The sequence below is a fragment of the Sphaerodactylus townsendi genome, linkage group LG04, assembly GCF_021028975.2.
Source record: "Sphaerodactylus townsendi isolate TG3544 linkage group LG04, MPM_Stown_v2.3, whole genome shotgun sequence".
Lineage (NCBI taxonomy): Eukaryota > Metazoa > Chordata > Lepidosauria > Squamata > Sphaerodactylidae > Sphaerodactylus > Sphaerodactylus townsendi.
The window spans coordinates 86,722,041-86,744,023 of NC_059428.1; the positions used below are offsets into that span (position 1 = coordinate 86,722,041).

Here is a 21,983-nt window from a genome sequence, read left to right on the forward strand (position 1 = left end):
TAAAATGTATGGTGTATTGTCACAGAGCAAAATCTGTAGAGCTATGCCTACAAATGCTACTTCTTCAAAAAAAAGCTTAATCACATTCTTTTGTGAAATAATGGGTACTGAAAATGCTAGCTTCAAGATGAAAGGCAATTCATCATCCCTTCTAATTTTACTGAACTCGACAGCAATAAATCTTTATAAAGCTAATTGTATTTACTGACCTTATTATGTTTAATTGCAAATTACTAAAGTCAAAGTATCATGATATCTGGTCAAATCACATAAAACTACATTTGATCCATTCCAGGGCAAACAGTGGTGAAAAAAGCCAATATCCTGCCCCAACACTGTAAAGTCTAAGTAGCACTGAATAACACTGTGCCTTACTACCTACAGATATGGAATTAACCTGTGTCACCTCTGTAAATCCCTGCTGATAAAACATTTTGGACATGTAAATCTTATATAGTGCTTTCAGGATGGGTGCTTTGGGTGACAGGCATTATTTCCTGAGGATACAAAATGTTTTTTTGCCAGGCCTGCAGCTTATGTCTCATGAAAAAGCAAAGCTCACTGCTATTTTATATTACACTATGTACAACTATCTCCTCAGTTTCCCAATTAGCACACAAAGGCATCTAACACTTCTGCTATTTCTTTTCTCTCTCTATTTTTTGGAATGTGGACTAATCCTGGAAATCTGTAGCCTAACACTTGCATGCATAACCCAACTCAATCTTGTCCCTTGATATTGCTAGTAGTGACCATATTTATATCCCACATAGCTCAGGACATAGGATCATCTCATCTCGGTAATTACAGTTTTTATTCTCATTTACTATTCTCAGCAACATGCCCAAGTAAATGACAAGAGCAATTCTGGGGACTCTTGGGCAACATTAGAGTTTTTTCTAAGTTAAAACCACTTGGGGTTAGGAACAGAAGTTATCTTATTTGTCCTGCTAAACTACTCGAATATGGAGATGAATAGAAGAACTTATACCTGATTATTCTCCCTTAGCTTGTGGGGCACTGGAGAGATTCTGCTCACATTTAGATGGGTGGTAGGCTATTATGATTGTAGACTTTAAAAAAATGTTTATGTTTTTTCTTGGAATAGATAGGTTTTACTATATGTGGTCTTCATCTTGTTCATCATGCTGATAACATATTTGTGTGACAAAAATATCTTATTAGCAATAGGATGATAGCAAACATTCAGCTTTCACACAACCCCTAGCAGCTGCTGGGCCATTTCAGCTCTCAAAATGGTGTTTGTATGTGGAGGAGAGGTAGTTAGATCCTAAGTATTAAAGAATACCATTATAGGAATAAAGCTAGATCAGGTTCTGTCTCATTGACATTTTAATCTTTGTAATGTCTATCAACAATATTCATGTTTGGGGCCCATACCATAAGTTGTCAGAATTTTTTCTAAGCCTTGCTTGTTTAAAGGTATTCCATATCCATGCTGGTCTCGTGTATGTTTGGTTCAAAGTTCAGTTTGAAGAGCTAATTTTTTTTACTGGCCTCTATTGTTTGACTACAGAAAAATTTCAATTCATGAAGTTTTCCATGCAGATTGATTTTGTTGGAGACCACACGCCTTGCACATCAAAGGTCCCCTAATTCAGTCCTTGAAATGAACACCTTGGCTCTTGGCAACTGCCTCCACCTGGATGGGACACAGAAGAATGTGTTGAGAGTCACTGCTTCATACCACTACCCGGAAGGTCTTCTGGTGGGGTCCCTGTGCTGCCCTTATAATCCAGCTTGGTGAGAATGACCTTCCAGACCAGATGGGGCTCAAGCTCTCCAGCTCTGTCACTACATGCTTATGGCCTCCTCAGTATGAGACTGCTGTGATCAGACTTGCTCAAGAGATAGGAATGTTGTAGGGTCGTCACACCAGACAGGGTGGATCTGGCCAGAAGGAAAGTCAGCAATGTGGAAGGCCAGCTCATCAAATCTGTGTGTGGGGGTGGGTGGGTGGACTTTGGATACCGCACTCGGACATTTTATTTACTCAGGTGGCTCTCTACTAGGCTGACAGCATTCACTTTTCAGAGTGAGCCCTGGACACCTGGCTTCACAGCATTCAAGTTGGCCTAATCTGTTGGCTGCGGTTTTAGGAGCATTGGCAGGAATGCAGCAGGTTGCACTGTTCTTGTGGTACTTTGGGCATTGGGCTGGATCCATTGTAGGGAGACCATGCCCGTGCACCTGTCTCCCTCATTCTGGATCCTTTGGTGGGACATTCAGCCATACAGCTAGCTTAGGAACTGCCAGCTTGCTCTCAGGTGGCAAGGCAACCACACAGAGAAAAACACTAGGGTGGATTCCGGGTTTGTCACTGTACAATATTTTCCCTCTGGCAGCCAGTCTGAAGGGTTGAGTGGCAGGCAGGTCATTCAATGCTGTATCCATTATGTGCCAATGCTCCTGCTGCTGCAGTAAATGCTCCTGCTGCTGCAGTAAATAAAAAGATGTGGCATAATTTTCCTCAACATGGTCTGTGTGTGTGTGTGGCTCTTCTTCTCCCCGGTCATGCTTCCCTCTTCAACCCTGGGTCTATACAACACTGGCAGACCAGTGTCAGAGGATACATTGCTGTCTGCTGTCCTGTTATTCCTTTTTTAAAATGTCTAATGAAATGTTTTTGAGGAAGTACTGAAGTGTTTGAGGAAGTACTGAAATGTTTTTGAGGAAGTACTGATTTTTTTTACAATGCTAGCTTAACAGTGTGATGCAAACTGCTACTGAATACAAAACATGTAGAGTAGTCTTCATACCCACTGAGGTTATATCAGATGCTTTTTACTGGGATACACTGCAGGCTTGGGAATTCTTTGTTCCCTAAAGACTTCGGATTAATTGGGAAGACAACATCTCATAAAATGTTCCCTGTGATCTTCCTAACTGCATCTGAAAAAAAAAAACCCACAGTCCCTTAAAGCTTGCCATTATAAACAGAAGGCTTCACTATCTATTCTTCAGTTAGCTGAAGATTCCCTTCATTATCTTTGCGTGTTTGTCTGCAAACATAAAATGAGCAGCACAGGAATGGAGAACAGCAGTATCAGAACAAATGAGCAGATAGCAAAATAAAATAAGAGAAAGTAATAAGAGACTGGGTGTATACACAGGCTCAGTATTCTAAAGCAATCCTTACTTAAGATAACAAAATAAATAGGACCGTCTCACAACTGCAACAAAATTCAACAAAAGTAATTTATACGTGAATAAAAATTAACCTAATAAACTCATTGTCTTGTTTTAAAATGACAAGGGCAGTCACAATTCATTTCTGCCCCATCTATGGATGCACATACATAGGTTGGTCTTCTTCAAGGACTTGATTCCATGCAGGAACTCCCTGGAAGCATTTTAGACTCACTGTTATCTCACTGTTTGATTTTACTCTCTCTGTTGGCTTAGCAAACATACAGCAACCAACAGGGCAACTACTGGCTCATGATTTTGGTCATTAAAAATTCAGTTGCAGCAGGAAGGTAACGATGTTGTAGGATATGTTGTAGGAAATCAAGGAAGGAGTCTTAAATTCAGTACCAACTCCATGACTAACAAATTATTAAAGGTTATTTCAAACACATAGAAAGGTAAAATTCAGTCCACACATGATAAACACATTCCTCCCCTTAACAATAAAAGGAAAGGAAACAAATGAATGCTTGTTGCACCAAAAGTGTAACATTATGTTTCCCTCATAATTAGCATGCCTGAAGCAAACAAATGCATCGGTGTCTGATCTATGTGTCAGACCTAAGTGTCCATCCTGAAAAATAAATTCAGAAAGCGATTCACAATAACAACAAATAGTATGCCATGTTTGCAAAATACAAGCAGCATTTATCAGATTTGAACTGCTGGATGCAACCATGTTGCCCAGCATTTTCTACAGCAGGTCAAGAGACACAAAGACAAGCACACTGTTGAAAGAAAACTAATTGTTGAAATGGGATGTTTAGGATGAAAACATAAATACAGATTGGAAATTCTGTGAGAAGAGTACTTCTGTAACTAAACATTTTCCTCTGTTAAATTGTATCACCTGAAAACATTCTTCCTCCATAACAGTACACAAAGTACTTCATAATAAAGAAGAATGTATGTTTCCTCACTCCCATTTAACTTTTGCCTGAGCAAAGGCGGATGTGTTATCAGGACTTTTTTTTCCTCTGCCACATTCCACTAGTTCTGTAGCAGCTGTACCTGTTTTAATCTCTAAGGAGTTTTTTGTCTCTATTACTGCCATATATGTAGCAAATTATTCAAATCGGGTGTCAGAAACAAGCCTTCTGAGTCAAGCACACCTGCCAAAACAATATGTGAGACAATATCCACAAAAGGAAAGCAAATCCATTCTCATATTCCTCATCTTTAGTAGCAGGGTTGCCAATATCCAGGAGGGGATCTCTCACTTTTACAACTAATCTCCAGAGTACAGAGAAAATGGCTGCTTTCACGGATGGACTCCATAGCATTGTACCATACTGAACTCCCTCTACTCCCCAAACCTCTGTTTGCAGCCACTAAATCTCTTGTGTTTTCCCTATCTAGAACTGGCAACCCCATTTTGTAGTATTCTAAGAAGTGGTCTAAATCAGGGGAGTTCCTGGGAGAACTTGAAACCAGTTGTGCTATTCTTGCCAAATGCTGTTTGCCAAATCTGTAAAATGGTAGCAAAAACCCATTTCATTGGCTGGTACTGTAAATTATGGTAAAAATTCTACAGACCCGAGGACCTGGAGTTTGTGACTGAAGGTCACAAGGAGATGTTCAACTGCATGAGATTTGTGTTTGACATAACTGTAAACTGAAGGTTTTTTAAAAAATTGTCTAGAAAGATTCATATTACTTTGCTAAAATCCCTACCATGAGCCCTGGATTAACCATTAAGCAAAATAAGCATGTTCTTAGGTCTTCAAGTAAAGAGGACCTCATAAAGTTTTTTCTTTCTCAAAGAGTTTGCAATTAAAAATGCAGGAGGCAACTTTTTTGCAGTATAAAGTTATAAGCAAGCAACAATAAACATTATTTTGCATCTTTGATTCACGGAAGTTAAAATGCTATATATCTTCAAGACAAGAAAACAATGAAATAATCGGTGTTTTTTTCATTCAAATAATGATAGTTACTCATTGGATTATATACATATAACGGTTTACTACAATTTTTATTTTGAATTACATATACAATGTACAGGGGTACCATAATCTTTTCAGTGCTCAGTGCTGCCATACCAACATATAACAAAGATCTTTATAATAACCCCTTATACTAAGTAAAACAGCCTCCTTGACAGGTATGTCTTTAAACAAGTCCACAAACCTCACAGTAGTCTTTCACAACTCCTAGAGGAGGACATTTTTAACAGATTGTAGGATGCCATAGAATTTTCAATCAGAAGAGCCCAGGATAAGTCTCACAACCTGAGGAAGATCCCTTGTACAGCTCTTAAGGCCCAGAATGTACGATACAAGCACAGGCTGTCCTACAGGCACTCAGGGCCATGGTATTTAAGGTTTAAGGCTCAAAACTAGCTTCTTTCTTTTGAGCCTAGAAACAAATTAAAAGCCAACATCAATAACATGGCACTAATAGGAACATCCTGGCATATCTCAAGGACACTACTTGCTGCATTTTATACCAACTGTAGTTTATGAATTCTCTGCAAAGAAAGCCTTCAAAGCAATGTGCTACAGTAGTCAGGTATGAGCGTGCTAAGGCAGGAGTGACTGGGGCAAACCCGATTTTTTGCATAAAGAGATACAGCAGGTGAACAAGCTTCAGTTGACAAAGGCAACTTCCAACACTAGTCTGTCCAAGAACAACATGGAGTCCAACAGTCCCCTCAAGCTGCATATTTGATCCTTCAAGTATGATCCCATCTGGAACTGGTCAATCTTCTCTTCCTGTATCATTTTTAGTTTACCCACAGCATTGCAGGGATTGCCTCGATTAAATTATATCCAATCTGTCACTAAATCCAGACACCAATCTAGCATTTCTACTAGCTCCTTAGATTTTGATGGAAAAGAGGCAAAGTTTTGTGATACCAGGATACTGATGACTTACTCCAAATTGACAATTTCATATAGATATTAAAGAGCCTCTGGGATATTAAAGAGCATTCTGGGGAATGAAGGTGCTTACATTGTTTCCTTTGGGCAGAAAGAGCTGCTTAGGAAGAACATCTTGCCAAAAAACAGCACCAAGGGAAAGGGTTAAATAGCCCAATCCTGTGCAAGTTTCTACTTCAATTTGCAGTTTCCATGGTTGGCTTTTGTCAAAAAAACCAACCCCAAACCTCCTGATGGGTACAAACTACACATGACTAAGGATCACATGCAGTTTGGTCCCAAGAAATCAAAAATGATTCCTGAAAGAATGCTTCTTGCTGCGACTGAAGCCTGCATTTTGTTAACAGAACTCTCTTCCAGAAAATCTCGAGACCAGAGGGGATTTTTCTCCCTGGCTCTTCTTTCAAACAGAAAAATCAGAACACTTCCAAATAACACCAAAGTTGTACTCCTCATGCACCCAGATAATTAAGGCAAAGGAGAAATAGTAGTTGAGTTCTTCTGGTAGTTTATTGTGTGCCGAAACGCTGGGGTACATGCTTTGAGGGAAGCTGATAGCTGAGGCTAGTCTGCTAAGCAAATTCCAGCCTCTGCTAATATGACAAACATCATGGACTAACAAGCTATCCTGATTACACAACACAGTTTGAAATGGGGATTTGGCAGAACGAAGCTGATTGAGTGGGGGGAATTAATGAAAGATGAATAAAGTAGGGCATTATGGAAGAAAACCAAGCAGTCAACTATACTAGAAATGGAAAGACTAGGGAGAGATGAAAGTCATGAGGACTTGAATGAGTGCAGCTATATGAATATTGAGAACAAGATTTTTTTAAAAAAAATTGAGACACTATGCACAAAACCAATTATGTAGAACAAAAGTGTTTTGATTCTTCAGCAGGATCCAAGCATCTTCTTTCGAAAGTAAGCTTTCTGCTGAGGAGATATATTTTCTAACACCATTTTCATACATTTTACAAAGTGCATGTGCCCCCCCTCCCCAATTAATATAGCCATATGAATTGTGGAATGTAGCTGCCCAGCCATCACAACCACCAGCTCAATACAACCAACGACAGAAAGGGAAACAAAAAATATAATTCATCTGTGTCTGTGCCATTTTATGACTCTTGTATTATTATGGAATTATGTACGGAATGTGTATACAGCACCATCTCCAAAACAGCATGTGATAGATAAAATCAGCATTTAAAGACAGGAAAACTGCAGAAACTGGTAGAAGGGAAAATGCACAATAAAACTGCAAAGATTGTCATGCCCTTATATAAAGTGTGGTGCGACCACACTTGGGAGTACTGTGTTCAGTTCTGATAGTCAAATCTCAAAAAGGATATAGAAGAGATAGAAAAAGTGCAGAGAAGGGCAACAAGGATGATTGAGGGATTGGAGGAACCTTCCTTATGAGGAGAGGCTGCAGTGTTTCGGACTCTTTAGTTTGGAGAGGAGACATCTGAGGGGGGATATGATTGAAGTCTATAAAATTATGCATGGGGTGGAAAAATGTCAACAGAGAGATTTTTCTCTCATTCTCACAAACCAGGGGGGCATACATTGAAAATGCTGGGGAGAAGAATTAGGACTAATAAAATGAATCTTTGGTGTTTGGAATATGCTACCACAGGAGGTGGTGATGGCCACTAACCTGAATAGATTTAAAAGGGGCTTGGACAGATGTATGGAGGAGAAATCAATCTATGGCTACCAATCTTGATCCTCCTTGATCTGAGATTGCAAATGCCTTAGCAGACCAGGTGCTCGGGAGAAGCAGCAGCAGAAGGCCGTTGCTTTCACATCCTGCACGTGAGCTCCCAAAGGCATCTGGGGGGCCACTGTGAGTAGCAGAGTGCTGGACTAGATGGACTCTGGTCTGATCCAGCAGGTTCTCTCTTATGTTCTTATGTACTGAATGTACTTTTACAGTTTAAGAATTTAAGAAAAGCCCTGCTGGATTAGATCCAAAAACCCATCCATTCCAGCATCTTGTTTCACGCAGCAGCCAATCAATCATCCTGGTAAGCCAGCAATAGGCACAGAGGCCTAGGTTTCTTCTGCCAGGTTTCACCCTCAAATTCTCCATCCATGTAATTCCCAACACAGAGCTAGCAGGTCTATATAGTGATGCCCTATGACCTCTTGGGACTGCATGATCAAGATAAATGCTGAGCTCCTGATTGGCTAGGATGGATCCAGTGTGTGAAGTGCCATCAAGTCAGAGTTGACATGACAACCCAGTAGAGTTTTCAGGGTGAAAGACTAACAAAGATGGTTTGCCATTGTGTTCCTCTGCATAGTGACACTGGGTTTTTTTGGGGTGGTCTCTGTCCACCCTGTTTAGGTTCTGAGATCTGACAAGATCAGGCAAGCCCATACTATTTACAAGTTACAAGTGCAAGGTTATTATATAGCCTGAAGGTCCTTTGACAATTCTAACATTGCTCTCTCCCCCACAAACATCACTACATTTTTATCCATACAGATGCAGAGTTTCTTTATCTGTATAACTAGCATATGGATAAAGGTAAACTGCTTAAAATAAATAAGCTAATGCATTTTCAAGTTTATAAACAAGAGGCCATCAACCAAAATTTGATTTTCACAAGGCTACAAGCAGCTATTAATTCATGCAGCTCTGCATGTTAGTTAAGAAAAGGGTGGTCTGAATACCAAAAAGGCATTATTAGTAGCACAAAAAGGGGAAAATATTATTTAATATTACAAAGTATTGTATTAATATGTGCAGCCAAAGTTCATTAATGTCTCCAAGGTTTATCAGCTTTAAAATGAACCCTTAGTGTTATCTACTGTGGTATTCAATGCATATAATCATGACAGGTATAATTATATTAGCAGTGCTCTTGAATAGTACACGAACAGATAGTGTTGCTTTTCACCCCTGCAAAGCATCCTCAGAACACCTGCTCAATGATGAATTTTCAATGAGTTAGCAAGTTAAAAAAGCAAATTTTGATGCGACAGAATGAGATTTCAAGCTATGTCCTTTTCGCATCATCACTGAAGAAATGTGAGCATCTTCATTCCCCAAATCTACATTGGTAAATACGAGAAAAATTCAAATTTTACTATTTTCAAACATTTTCCTTTTTTAAACAAATGAGAAAAGTGATGCAGTACAAAACTCTCTTTTTTTCCCCTTTAGGATTCAACTAGGCCACAGAGGGGAAGAACTGATAACACATACAAAAGATATACTTAACTGCATTCCAGTAATTATTGAAACCTTTCAGAGAAGACACTAAAACAACAAGGAGATCTCATACACACTGCTCTTCACAGACAAAAAAAAAAAGCCCTGCTACATTGGCTAATCTTTCTGTTAAAAACAAAAACAAAACAAGTGTGCCTAAAAGGTTATTTATTTACAACACATACTTGCATGTTCTGACTTTACTTTCTCAGATCTGGATGGCTACACTTCTCTTCTAAGGTCCAAAATCCAATCCAATTTACTTCTTCTATTAACATCTTTCCAGCTTCATGCCCCAAAGAAGAATTCAATATATGAAACAGTTTCTGACACATTTTCACACACCAGAGACAAGGCTTGCGGCATAATACTAGAAGTCAAAGGAGTGGTCTTCTTAATTTGTCTCCCTTATCCTTGCCTCCAATTTTCCTATATTTGCAATCCAGAATTCTTTACAAGTTTAGGCACCGCCATTTAATTCCAGGCAACACCATGACCTCTCTAGCTTCTCCTGCAACACAAACTTAGCTTGGCAATAAAACAGAGCACCGGAACTGGACAGGTAATAATCTGATAAAGATGAAATGCATAACATCTCTACATGTCACCATTTGAACTGAGTCCTGAACCAAAATATCTTCCTCATTAAAAAAAAGGCCTCAAATGTTTAATGCACATACAACTGTTATTACTCTAAAATTTGAGTTTCTGCCCCATCAGTGTTTTGTCTGAAATCACATAACAAGGTTTTGATCCTAAGAGCAAATACATATGCTTAGCGAACAGCCCCACCACAGTTCCAAGCAGCTGGGGATGGTGCTGTAGCTAGAGGGCAGTGGCATATCTAGGGGGCAGAGGAGGTCATTTGACCCAGGCACCATCCACCTAGGTAATGTGGGGGCACATTTTGGTCCCCCACACCCATCCCATAGGCAAACTGGCCATGAAACTCCCTCTGTCACAGCTCCCTTCACTGCAACAAAAAGCATTCTTCTTCTTTGAGCTGAGAGCCATATTTTAATGTTCTAAGCTTGTCGTAACCTTTCATCCCTCCCCCTTTGAATCGGGCTGCAATGGTCACAATTCCAAGTGCCAATATCCATTTGTCCAAATTTAAAACTGCAATATGGTGGTTCAACTAGAACTACTATAAAATTACCAGAAAGATTGCCAGTAAAGGGAAACAACATTGCATAGCATTTGTACAGCACCTCTAATCTACATACATATACGTGTCCTAGTGAACTGAACCGAATTTAAATGTTAGCAGGTCTGTTTAGGATTTACATTATTAGTAGTCCTTAAGCACTTCACGCACATCATTAATGTAATCCACACAACAGTCCTGTAAGGAAGGTGAATAACATTATCCTCAAATGGCAGAAGACAACCTGAGGTTGTTTGGTTAGTTTATAGCAGAAAACATTTAAAATGGAGATTTCCTGGATCACATGATATTTGCTTTAGCCAATTACCATGTAAATACCAGCATGAATGAAACCTGTGTGAATGCATGTGTAAATTAACGCACATAGCTAATACGAGCTACAGCCTGTGAACAGATGCAATTCTGTTAGGAAGTCCAAGACTCACTTGCTGTTGAATATAACAAATCACCATCACTCAAACAGCAAAAGGAACACCTGTGGTCAATTAACTCACACAATATCTTAGAATGGCAAAGCCACAAAAAGCTCAAAAAACTAGGATGCTTCATTATCCCCACTGTAAATAGACAAACGTTTTTTCAATGCAGATTTTTTTAATGAGCATATATTATGGAGAATTCTGTTAGCACATTGTGAGGGAATTGGGGGGGGGGGTTAGAACAAAGGAAAATGAATATTTTTATAAGCATTACTGAAAAAATACTGCACAGTCCCATCCACAGTCCCAACCAGAAATAACTTTCCTTGTTACTGATGACTCATACCTCCTTAGTCTCTCTTTGATTTGTTCATAAAAATTGCAATTAAAGTTTCATACAGTATGTCTGATACTGAATTTTTTATCTACAGTTTCTTTGGGAAAAAATACCCTTAATATATTCAAAACAGTCTCTGGAGTCTCATTTGCAGAAAGTTTCATATAATTTCAACCCAAGTCTAAAAAGAAGAATTCCTTGAAGACTTGAGGGGAGTTAATGGAATTTATACTGCCAGCCCATAAGCATTATCATATTCTGATAGACTACAACCTCCTGTGTCTGTGTTCTTTATCTCCTCTTATTTCTCTATTTTATTTTTCACTTATCCATTGATTATACTAAAGATTGGCAAGTGCATTTCTTTCTGAACTGAATGTTTCTACTTTACTACTATACTGATATTTTTATTCAAACATACTTTCTCCTTACCTGAGAGACTTTTTTCTCTTGTTCATAATTTGTATTCCAGCTTGTTTGAGAAACATCAAAATTATCTAGGAGTCAACAGCGTGATGGTTTTCCTTGATCTCTTCTAGAAGAGAACTCATAAATCCCTGTACTTAACAAGAAAAGCTCCTCCTGCTTCTGGACTTTCCCACTTTCCCCCTTGTAAATCATTAGATAATGAAGAAATGTTTAAAAGTATGGACTCATCATGTCAGCAGCACCCATTTTTTTCTCTGCATAATGTGTTCACTACACTGCCTCTGCATTATTCATAATTCTATCCACTTTGCGGCGGGGGGTGGAAGCAGATACACATGTCAAAGCATATCTGAAAAGGTATTGAGGGATTTGTTTGTTTGCTTTGCATATTTCTCTAAGGAATATCAACTTGTTTTGAAAAAAGGTATTTTAAAAAGTGAGGTCCAAGTTGAAATAAACGTACAAAGTAGTCAATTACACACCATCAGATGAGAATCAGAAAAAGGAACAGTTTTGAAGGTTAACCATCTACAGAAGCACTGCACCATATTCTCACTTCCTAAAAATCCTAAGCAGAAATCTATCCTTTAAACAATGTGTCATGAAAAAAAACGGCCTATATGCCACAAAACAGGAAAGATATTACAATATCTCTAAGCCAGAACCTCTGCCAGAACATCACATTTTGACAAATCTGAGGATACTTAAATCAAGAGACTAGACGCATGAACGGACCAGACAAACCTGAAAAATGTCCCAGGCTTGCATAAAATTCTGAAATCTACAACATACATACGTAGCAGCAGCCACCACTTTTCACGACTGAGCCCAGCATCATTGGAGGTCATAGGGCAACTGCCACAGCAAGGCAAGGGCCCTGCTTGTTTGGGGGGGGAGGTAAGCAGGGGTCTGGGAGGGCTGGACCACCTCCACCAGGCCCTGTTTGTTCTTTGACGAGAGGGAGGGTAGGAGACTGGTCAAGCTGCTCTTGAACCAGGTGGGAGGGTGATTTGCAAGGATGTAGGTAAGGGGCAGTTCTCTGGTTCAAACCCCCCATTACATGTCCAAAGCTCCACCCCCCATTTGTGGGGGGTTTGAAATTTTTTAGTTTTTTTTTGTTCTTGACCTGCAGGAGGCACAGTTTTTAGGCTAAAAACACCAACACTGCAAGGATTTGTTGGAAGACTCTCCTGATGATACTACCCAGGTTTGGTGAGGTTTGGTTCAGGGGATCCAAAGTTATGGATTCCCAAAGGGGTGCCCCCATCCCCCATTGTTTCCAATAGGAGCTAATAGAAGATAAAGGCTACATCTTTGACGGTCCATAACTTTGGACCCCCTGAACCAAACTTCACCAAACCTGGGTGGTATCATTAGGAGAGACTCCTAAAGATGCCCTGAAAGTTTGGTGCTTCTAGATTAACAATTGCACTCCTGACAGCAGGCACCATTCAAATTTCCCCAGATTCTCCTTTTAAATCCACCCCCTTCAGCATGGATTGAAAGGGAGAATCTGAGGTCCTCAGTTTAGAAGAAGAAGAAGAGTTTGGATTTCTATCCCCCCTTTCTCTCCTGTAGGAGGCTCAAAGGGGTTTACAATCTCCTTCCCCTTCCTCCCTCACAACAAACACGCTGTGAGGTAGGTGGGGCTGAGACAGCTCAGAGAAGCTGTGACTAGCCCAAGGTCACCCAGCTGACGTGTGTGGGAGTGCATAGGCTAATCTGAATTCCCCAGATAAGCCTCCACAGCTCAAGTAACAGAGCAGGGAATCAAACCCAGTTCCTCCAGATTAGAATGCACCTGCTCTTAACCACTACGCCACATTGAAAGTGATGCTGTTTTAGGGTGGGGGATAATCTACCCCCAAACAGCATCACTTTCAATGTTGTTTAACTAGGGACCCCAGATTCTCCCTTTAATGTGGATTTAAAAGGAGAATTTGGGCTCTCTAGTTTAAACACCATTGAAAGTGATGCTGTTTGGGGGTGGATTCCAGCATCACAGCGGCTGCCCGGGGGGCACAAAACTCAGATTTTGCACCAGGCTCCATTTTCCCTCTATGCCTCTGCCCAGAGGGCAGGGGCAGGGGCAGGGGCAGGGGCAGGGGCAGGGGCAGGGGCAGGGGCAGGGGCAGGGGCAGGGGCAGGGGCAGGGGCAGGGGCGTCTGCCATCCCCGATCTCAGAGAGCTGCTTTTATAAGTGCTAGGCCAGGGGCGGAGCTTGGGGAGGCGGGGCCATGCCCTAGGGGTGGGTGGGGGTGTGGCCCATTAAAAAATCTATACCTACGTCCCTGGGAGCTAATAGGAAATGGGGGCTACACATTTGAGGCTCCATAACTTTGGCCCCTATGAACCAAACTTCACCAAACCTGGGTGGTATCATCAGGAGGGTCTTCTAAAGATACCCTGAATGTTTGGTGCTGCTAGCTTAACAATTGCACCTCTGACAGCAGGCACCCCCCCAAATTTCCCCAGATTCTCCTTTTAAATCCACCCCATTCGGTATTGATTTAAAGGGAGAATGTGAGGTCCCCAGTTTAAACACTGAAAGTGATGCTGTTTAAGGGTGGGGGATAATCCACCCCAAAACAGCATCTCTTTAAATTTTGTTTTAACTGCGGACCCCAGATTCTCCCTTTAAGGCAGATTTAAAAGGAGGATCTGGGCTCCCAAGTTTAAACACCACTGAAAGTGATTGAAGTCTATAAAATTATGCATGGGGTAGAAAATGTTGACAGAGAGAAATTTTTCTCTCTTTCTCACAATACTAGAACCAGGGGGCATTCATTGAAAATGCTGGGGGGAAGAATTAGAACTAATAAAAGGAAACACTTCTTCACGCAACGTGTGATTGGTGTTTGGAATATGCTGCCACAGGAGGTGGTGATGGCCACTAACCTGGATAGCTTTAAAAGGGGCTTGGACAGATTTATGGAGGAGAAGTCAATTTATGGCTACCAATCTTGATCCTCTTTGATCTGAGATTGCAAATGCCTTAACAGTCCAGGTGCTCGGGAGCAACAGCCGCAGAAGGCCATTGCTTTCACATCCTACATGTGAACTCCCAAAGGCACCTGGTGGGCCACTGCGAGTAGCAGAGAGCTGGACTAGATGGACTCTGGTCTGATCCAGCTGGCTTGTTCTTATGTTCTTATGTTCTTAAAGTGATGCTGTTTGGGGGTGGATTCCAGCATCACAGCGACCGCCCACTGCCCTCCCCCCCCCCAGCAAAACTCAGATTTTGCACCGGGCTTCATTTTTCCCAGCTATGCCTCTGCCCGGAGGGATGGGCAGAAGGGACTGCTGGCTGGGAGTGCAGCCAGTGGGGGTATGGGGGAGGGGAGTCTGCCGCCCCTGGCCTCGAAGAGCTGCTTTTATAAGCCCTGAGGCTGGGGCCAGGGCTTGGGGAGGCATGGCCACACCCCAAGAGGTGGGTGGGGGCAAGGCCCTGCCCCTGAACCCCCCATAAAAAATCTATACCTATGTCCCCGGTGCTTTGCCACCCACACTGAGCCCTGCTGGTTTTTTGGGAGGGAGGGCAAGAAGGAGACTGGGTGAGCTGGTGCCAGGCCAGGCAGGAAAGTGAAACTTCAACCCATTTATGATCACAGTAACTGCCTCTCCAGCAGGGGTACATGCCTATTTTCCAGTAACTGAAAAGATTCAGACCAGTCTATTTGTCACTTATTACCAACATAACGTAGGATAAGTAGCACAGTACCATGCCCAAGAAGAATTTCAACACCTGCCCCCCCCCAAAAGAAAATATCAAGATAATCTGTTCAGGAGTTAGCCTTGATAAAGGTGATAACGTCACCTGTTCTCCCCAATCACAATTTCATAATTTTTTTCTTGAACAGCACTCTCATGCAAAAGCAATCTGCTTTTTAAATTTCCAATTTATGATATGTCCTGGCTGAGAAGGAAAGAACAGGGGAGCTTTTCAAGGGAGAAAATGCTAAAAATTCCACTGGGCTTTCCCAGACACATTTCATAAGTCTAAACAGCATTTTGAATCTCTGTCCTTCTGATCTTTATTTGAAGATAATTTATATAAGATACCTGACCGTTCATCAAATTCTATTTTTACAATGCTGTCTTTATTTTCATTCCACATCCCACAATTCTCCTAAAAGTATTAGAGATCATTACAGAAAGATAAAAAATTGTAATTACAAAATGTGTTGACTATTGCTTAGAAGGTTTATAGTGTGACATTTTAAGACTATGGCTTTTAAAATGGATCACTAACCCTCCTTTGAAGCAGAGCTTGCTTAAGAAATTATTGCTCCAGATCCTATACAAATATATCCAGAAAAAATTCCATTTTCAAAGCAGCCATTTCTCTCAAATCTGATGCTGTTTTTTTCATTTGTGTTATAAATAGCAAGGAACTATCAGCAAAGAAAATAAAGAACATATCTTTTGTTAGCGTATGTGTCCATTCAGTATTTTCATTTCTTGCTCAGATACTAGATTCTAATGTGCAGTAATCCCTATTTGAACAGAACATTGAGAATGAAGGAAACATAAATCGTTTCCTCACTGACCTGAGAATATCTAAAACCCACTTATAATTTCAAGCTCAGGCTTAAATTACACTTGGTTAGGATTCTATCACAACCTAAAATGGCACAAAATAAGGAAACTGACCTTCAAAATGCCTCCATGTTACTGGCAATGAAAAGCATCCTCAGCACTAAAATCTTCTTGGTCAATGCAACAGGGATAAATGCAGAACAAATTGATCCAAAATTGAACCAAGCTCTTTCTAAGAGCATTTCTATACTGAACAAAGTCCAGCAACCCCCATATGACCCTTTTTTCCTTCTGGTGGTAGAAGTGTTTGAATTTACACCCTGTTTTTCTCAACTGTAAAGAGCCTCAAAACATCTTACAAGCTCCTTCCTTTCCTCTCCCCAAAACAGATATCTTGTGAGGAAGGTGGGTCTGAGAGAGTTCTGAAAGAACTGTGACTAGCCTAGTGTCACCCAGCAGGCTTCATGTGTAGGAATAGGAAAACAAACCTAGTCCATTGCTCATGTTGAGGAGTGGAAAATCAAACATGGTTTTCCAGATTATAGTCCACCTGCTGGCTATACTATGTTGCAGCTGACCTATGATAACCCATAGGCAAGAGACTATCCGAATGGCTTCTGATTACCTCTGAACAGACTGTCTCTGCCTATCCACCTTGGACTTCCTTGGTGGTCTGCCACCCAAGTATTAACCAGGGCTGTTGCTGGTTCAAATAGGTCTACTTTCAGCAAAAGATCTAGTGTCCTTTATGGATGTATGGCAATGGCACATGAAAATTAAAAGAGGCTCATCAACACAGTTGACGTGGCAGGTGAAAAACTCAATATGACAATCTCGGATGATGCAAACTGCCCTGAACCTATGGAAGGGCAATGAATAAATCCAATAATAAATAAGTAAATAGTTTAGGGATGCATTCCAAAAAATCACATAAGCACAACTACAAGGATTAAAAGAAAATTGATTAATCTGGGCCCTTTCAGAAAGATTGAAAGCATCTTCAGCATCCTTCTAAAACATCAATGTGGCCCATTAGCAAAATATACCTTATATCAATTATCCTTCAAGTACAAAGTTTCAACCTGAGCATTCTAGTGTTAGAGCAGCCAGCTTCAATAAAAGTGCAAAAACTGAGCCTTTAGAGATTGGGTATGGGATTTCCATCCCCAACATAATAACTTGGGGACTAAGGCATACCAGTTCATCTAGAGAAGTAACATTACTTTTCCTAAGGTATTTGTAATGGTGCAACCCTTTGCAGAACTATTCCAGTAGAAGGTTGTCATTATGTCAGCAGGCATAGGCGGCGGCAGTAACTCTACATAGGATTGCACTGTAAATGCCCTTCCCCTAAAGCAAAATGAATATTTAAAATACAGAACTTTAACACAACTCTGAAACAATCAGATGACATGTACAAATATCTTCCATCGCTATTTATGTAGCCTCTGTCTACAAGGTGATGTTATCCTGCTGCTAGCCATATATAGATTTGTTGGTGTTGGGGTTTTTTAAAGTCATATCTCTAGTCATCTGCAGTAAGAATGATGTCCAGGTGAGGAAGCAGAAATGTTTTGAAAACTGATATAGTTATGGCTTTTTCATGTTTTATGTCAGGCCATTAATATGTACTGTCAAAGGCTTTCACAGCTGGAATCACTAGGATGTTGTGGTTTTTCCAGGTTGTATGGCTGTGTTCCAGTAGTATTTTCTCCTGACATTTCACTTGCATCTGTGGCTAGCCAGCCACAGATGCAGGCAAAACGTCAGGAGAAAATACTCCTGGAACATTGCCATACAACCCAGAAAACCTACAACATCCCATTAATACTTAATTAACGACGGCCACAAGTATGACTGGACATGTTGGCTAGTTTATAGGTTGATAAATCTGTAGAGTAATTTGTACCTTCCCAGTCAATTAAATGGCTTCAACCAGGCAGCCCCTGTGTGCAGGGCCACATGCCAGCTTATTTTGACCTAATCCCTTAAGAGAGTGTTGAAGTTCCATTTGTGCAGAGGCAAGCAAGGGGAAATTGTACCTGGGGTGCGCCTGTGCCCTGCGCCCCTGCTGCAGCATCGCCTCGCTCCCTCACGGCTCAGCCATGCCTCTGCCGCTGCTCCGCCCAGGACATCACGTGCCTCCTGTCCCATGGGTGCTACGCCACTGCATTCATGGATTATCAGAGCTAACTTACAACCACATGTGCCTGTTCTGATCTCAACCACCAGTACTTCAACTGAAAATTAGTACATTTTAAAAAATTGTTATGAGTCCACCCACAACCAAAATGCTCCTTCAGAAACTATGTTCCCTGTTTTAATTACCTTTGTTTACTTAAAACATTTTACGGTAATAGAAAATTCTCAGGTGGACTGCATAAAAGACAATGATCATTGTATCCAGTTTGCCCTATACAATTTCCTGATTATTTTATGTATTTAAAATGGCAGAAAATCTATTTGGGGCCAGATTATAGATCAACTTTCTTCATGTCTGCTATCCAGGGACAGCTGCAGTAAAGAAGATTATTTCCACTGAAATCAACTGATTTATTTCCAAGTAAACACATTCATGATTGGATTTCATCTACAAGGAACACATTTGTAAAGGAACAGACTTATAATACAAGTCACTAGAGACTGTTTAGCAAACCTTTGTTTTGTGCATAAAATCTACAATTAAGCCAATTGTTTGAAACCTAAAATAGGAAGTAGAAGAATATGGCCTATTTACGGGAAACCTCCCTCTGATGCATATGGTTAATGTATGAAATACAGTGGGATAGATCCAATCCATTGCCTACAAATCGACTAAGCAAAGCTTCTTAATTAGTTAAGATGTTTATGTTTACACAATGTTTGTGTTTACACAAAGATCTTCACAAACTGAAATTTATAAGAAATATTATGTCAAAAATAATAAACCCAACCAATTATGGCATAAATAACTTGAACAGTGTGGGATCACTCTCACATCCAAATTGATTGTACAAATCTTTAAACGAAGTAAGGATGCATACTTTCAGGCAGATTGTATCTAGGTCTGGGTATATCTGCTCAGGATTGTGTTCCATGAAAAACAAGAATAACCAGCAAGATGCCCACTTAATACTATGGATGAAAACATGCACAGAAAATGGGAACAAGACTGAGGTGGCAGGGGAGTACCTCAATGCAGGCTTTCAAAGGCCCTAATATATTCTGGGGCCCTAACATATTCTGTACTTCCACCATCCCTCTTATCTCCCCCGCCTTTTTTCTTCTGCTTTTTCGTCCTTCTCCAGATGTCTTCACTTTTTAATTTTTGATACCTTTAATGAATGGTTGCCTTTTCTCCATGAGCTGCACTTAGATTAATACATTAATGGGCCAAAAACAATATACATAACAAAAAGAATAAAACTTGGATATACTGTAGGACCCTTTTCACACATGCATCTTTCTCTCTGTGTTTATTAAGGCTTCTATAGGTGATGTAGCTCTCAATGGCTAGCTAGCACAAGAATGTCTTAGAGTAACTTCAAGCATTCAGTTATGCACACAGTTGAAATTATAGTCATGTCAGAACATCAAAGCTGAAGATGGCTATAATCAGTTCCCACAAAGACCAGTTCATGTTTCCCAACCATGAGAGGCAAGCTGGGAGCTGGTAAGCCTATTCCAATGGGCCATCCACCATCGCAAGAGAGGAACTCTGCCTCAGAAGATCACATACTGTAGAAACCTGACTGTTGTGAAGTTGGTTAGTTATATCGGCTAGGAATATTTGGAAGATGGGGGAAAATAATAAAGAAAAAGAATTCAATAGTGCAATGCAAGTGTACCTTAGCAATCCATGGTTTTCATACCTGTGGCATTTTCCAACTTTAGAACATACTGTGCTACAACACATTTGTCATTTTGACAGGTATACCACCTGTAAGACCCTGAAATAAAGTATCCAGTTTATTTATTTCTCTCCCCTCCCTGGAGTCCGTTCTATTTCTGTCAGTACTACGAATGCTGGTAAAGGCCACTGGTTAACTACAGTGTGTCAACCAGAGTATTCAGAAAGCCCAGTATACTCTGGCACACAGTGTAATGTAAATTCTTTAGGAAGACTCACCATACTAAAACTTAGTATAGCCAGCAACTGCAGCACTTCCATACCAACACATGTGGTTGGTTCCTCATAACAACTTCATGTAAAGAAAACCTTGTTTAATCACAGAGAAGAGGCTGTCAAGAGCCTCAGCCTCATCATACTTTTGTATATCTGTGTGGCCGAAGGCCTAACTTCTCTCTCAATGTTTTTTTCAAAAAAATGTTGAGAGTGAGAGATCTGCACTCATCGGGTACTTTCAGGAAAAGAAGATAGGTATCTTTTAATGAAAAAAATATCTCTATCAGACATATAAGGTCAGACATGTACGTATTCCACAAGCTATGATAAGCAAATGTACGTATTCCACAAGCTATGATAAGCAAAGATGAATACAGTTAACTGCCCAGCACTCAGCAGGGAAGTACTGAGCATCCCTCGAAGCAGGGTTTCACATCTTTTCCAAAAAATACTCTTACTGTGCAATCTGACCTATTCCAGAGTCTGTATGACACAGGACAGGAATGAGGATGAGCAGCACACTTGAAAAGCCAAGTTGGGACATGGTTTTTTAAATAATGTTTTAATTGTAATATTAAAACCCAACTACTTCTCCTTCCAACTTGCGTGTCCCTTAGAATTAGCCCTGTGGCTTTGAAGGAGGGACTTCTACCTAGCTTTACCCCAGCAGTACTTTCACAGTCATCTTCAAGCTGAGATGCCTCCCCGCACGCCCCCATAAAAGCGACCCCAGGGGCTCAGGCAAGCTGATACCAACCATAGCCCCGCCTCCCCGGTGGTGAAAGCGCTGCTCACGCATTTCAGAGGCCCCACTCCATCACCAAGGGTCCTCGCTCTGGACCCCATCAGCATCCTGAAAGGCTCACAGGACACCGCGGGCGGGAGGCACATTTTTGACACGAGTGCAAAGCAGGTGCCATGGCGGGGCGGGGAGAACGGGCCCCATCCGCCACCATCAGGGCTCGAACCTCGGGACCTTTGCTTGACGGGCAAGGAAGTTGAAGGCGGCAGCGACTCACCTCGCGCTACCTTCTGCTTCTGCTGCTCCGCTAACCAGCGACAGACCACTAGGAACTGACCGGGTATCAAGAGATCGGCGGGGGCAGCAGCAATGCGAGGCAACCCACGAGAGACCCACCAAGGAGGAAAAGCAGCGCTTACCCGGAGAGCTTTGCAATCTTGACAAAGCTAAACACATCCATCCATGCAGCCGGCGGAGCACTGCCCTGCTCGCTCGCTCGCTCGCTCGCTCACTCACTCCAGCAGAGACATCGGCAGGAGCAGATCCACGCAGGGAGCAGGCGATGCATGGCTCTTCTTCTCCAGCGACAGCAATCCTTGCGGAGGGAAGAGAGGCAGAGGCTGCTACCCCCCTCCGGCCGGGAGCTGGCCGTGCAGCATCGCGGAGCAGCGGCACCACCGCCGACGCACGAGCAGCACGCGACCGGGAGAGCGAACGCGCGCGCTTCTCTACCGCGCGCAGGCACCCATTAATCTGGTGGAATAGGTAAAGCGGCGAGTAAGAGAAGGGAGTTGGGGGGCTCCGCGTCTGCGCAGAAGCCTGAATTGCGCGAAAAAGTAGCTGCGCGGTGGCGCGAGCAGCTTCTTTGCTGGAATGGAGGGAGAGGGAGGCAGAGTTTGCGCGTGACTCCCAGACGGGCATGGAGC

General features: G+C 41.5%; 1 protein-coding gene across 3 annotated transcripts in view; it reads right to left on the reverse strand.

Annotated features, from left to right (window-relative positions):
• The window catches only part of FRMPD4 (FERM and PDZ domain containing 4), a 263,554-nt gene extending 241,790 nt beyond the window's left edge, over window positions 1–21,764 (reverse strand). Inside the window, exon 1 of one of the 3 annotated variants that reach the window (XM_048492800.1) lies at window positions 21,477–21,764. In XM_048492800.1, coding sequence (XP_048348757.1) covers window positions 21,477–21,517 — 41 coding nt within the window. In that variant the 5' untranslated portion in view covers window positions 21,518–21,764. Of the gene's footprint in view, window positions 1–11,674; window positions 11,837–21,476 lie in introns of those variants that run through there. The other 2 variants (XM_048492799.1, XM_048492803.1) reach the window with 2 other exon arrangements.
• Window positions 21,765–21,983: the final 219 nt, after the last annotated feature.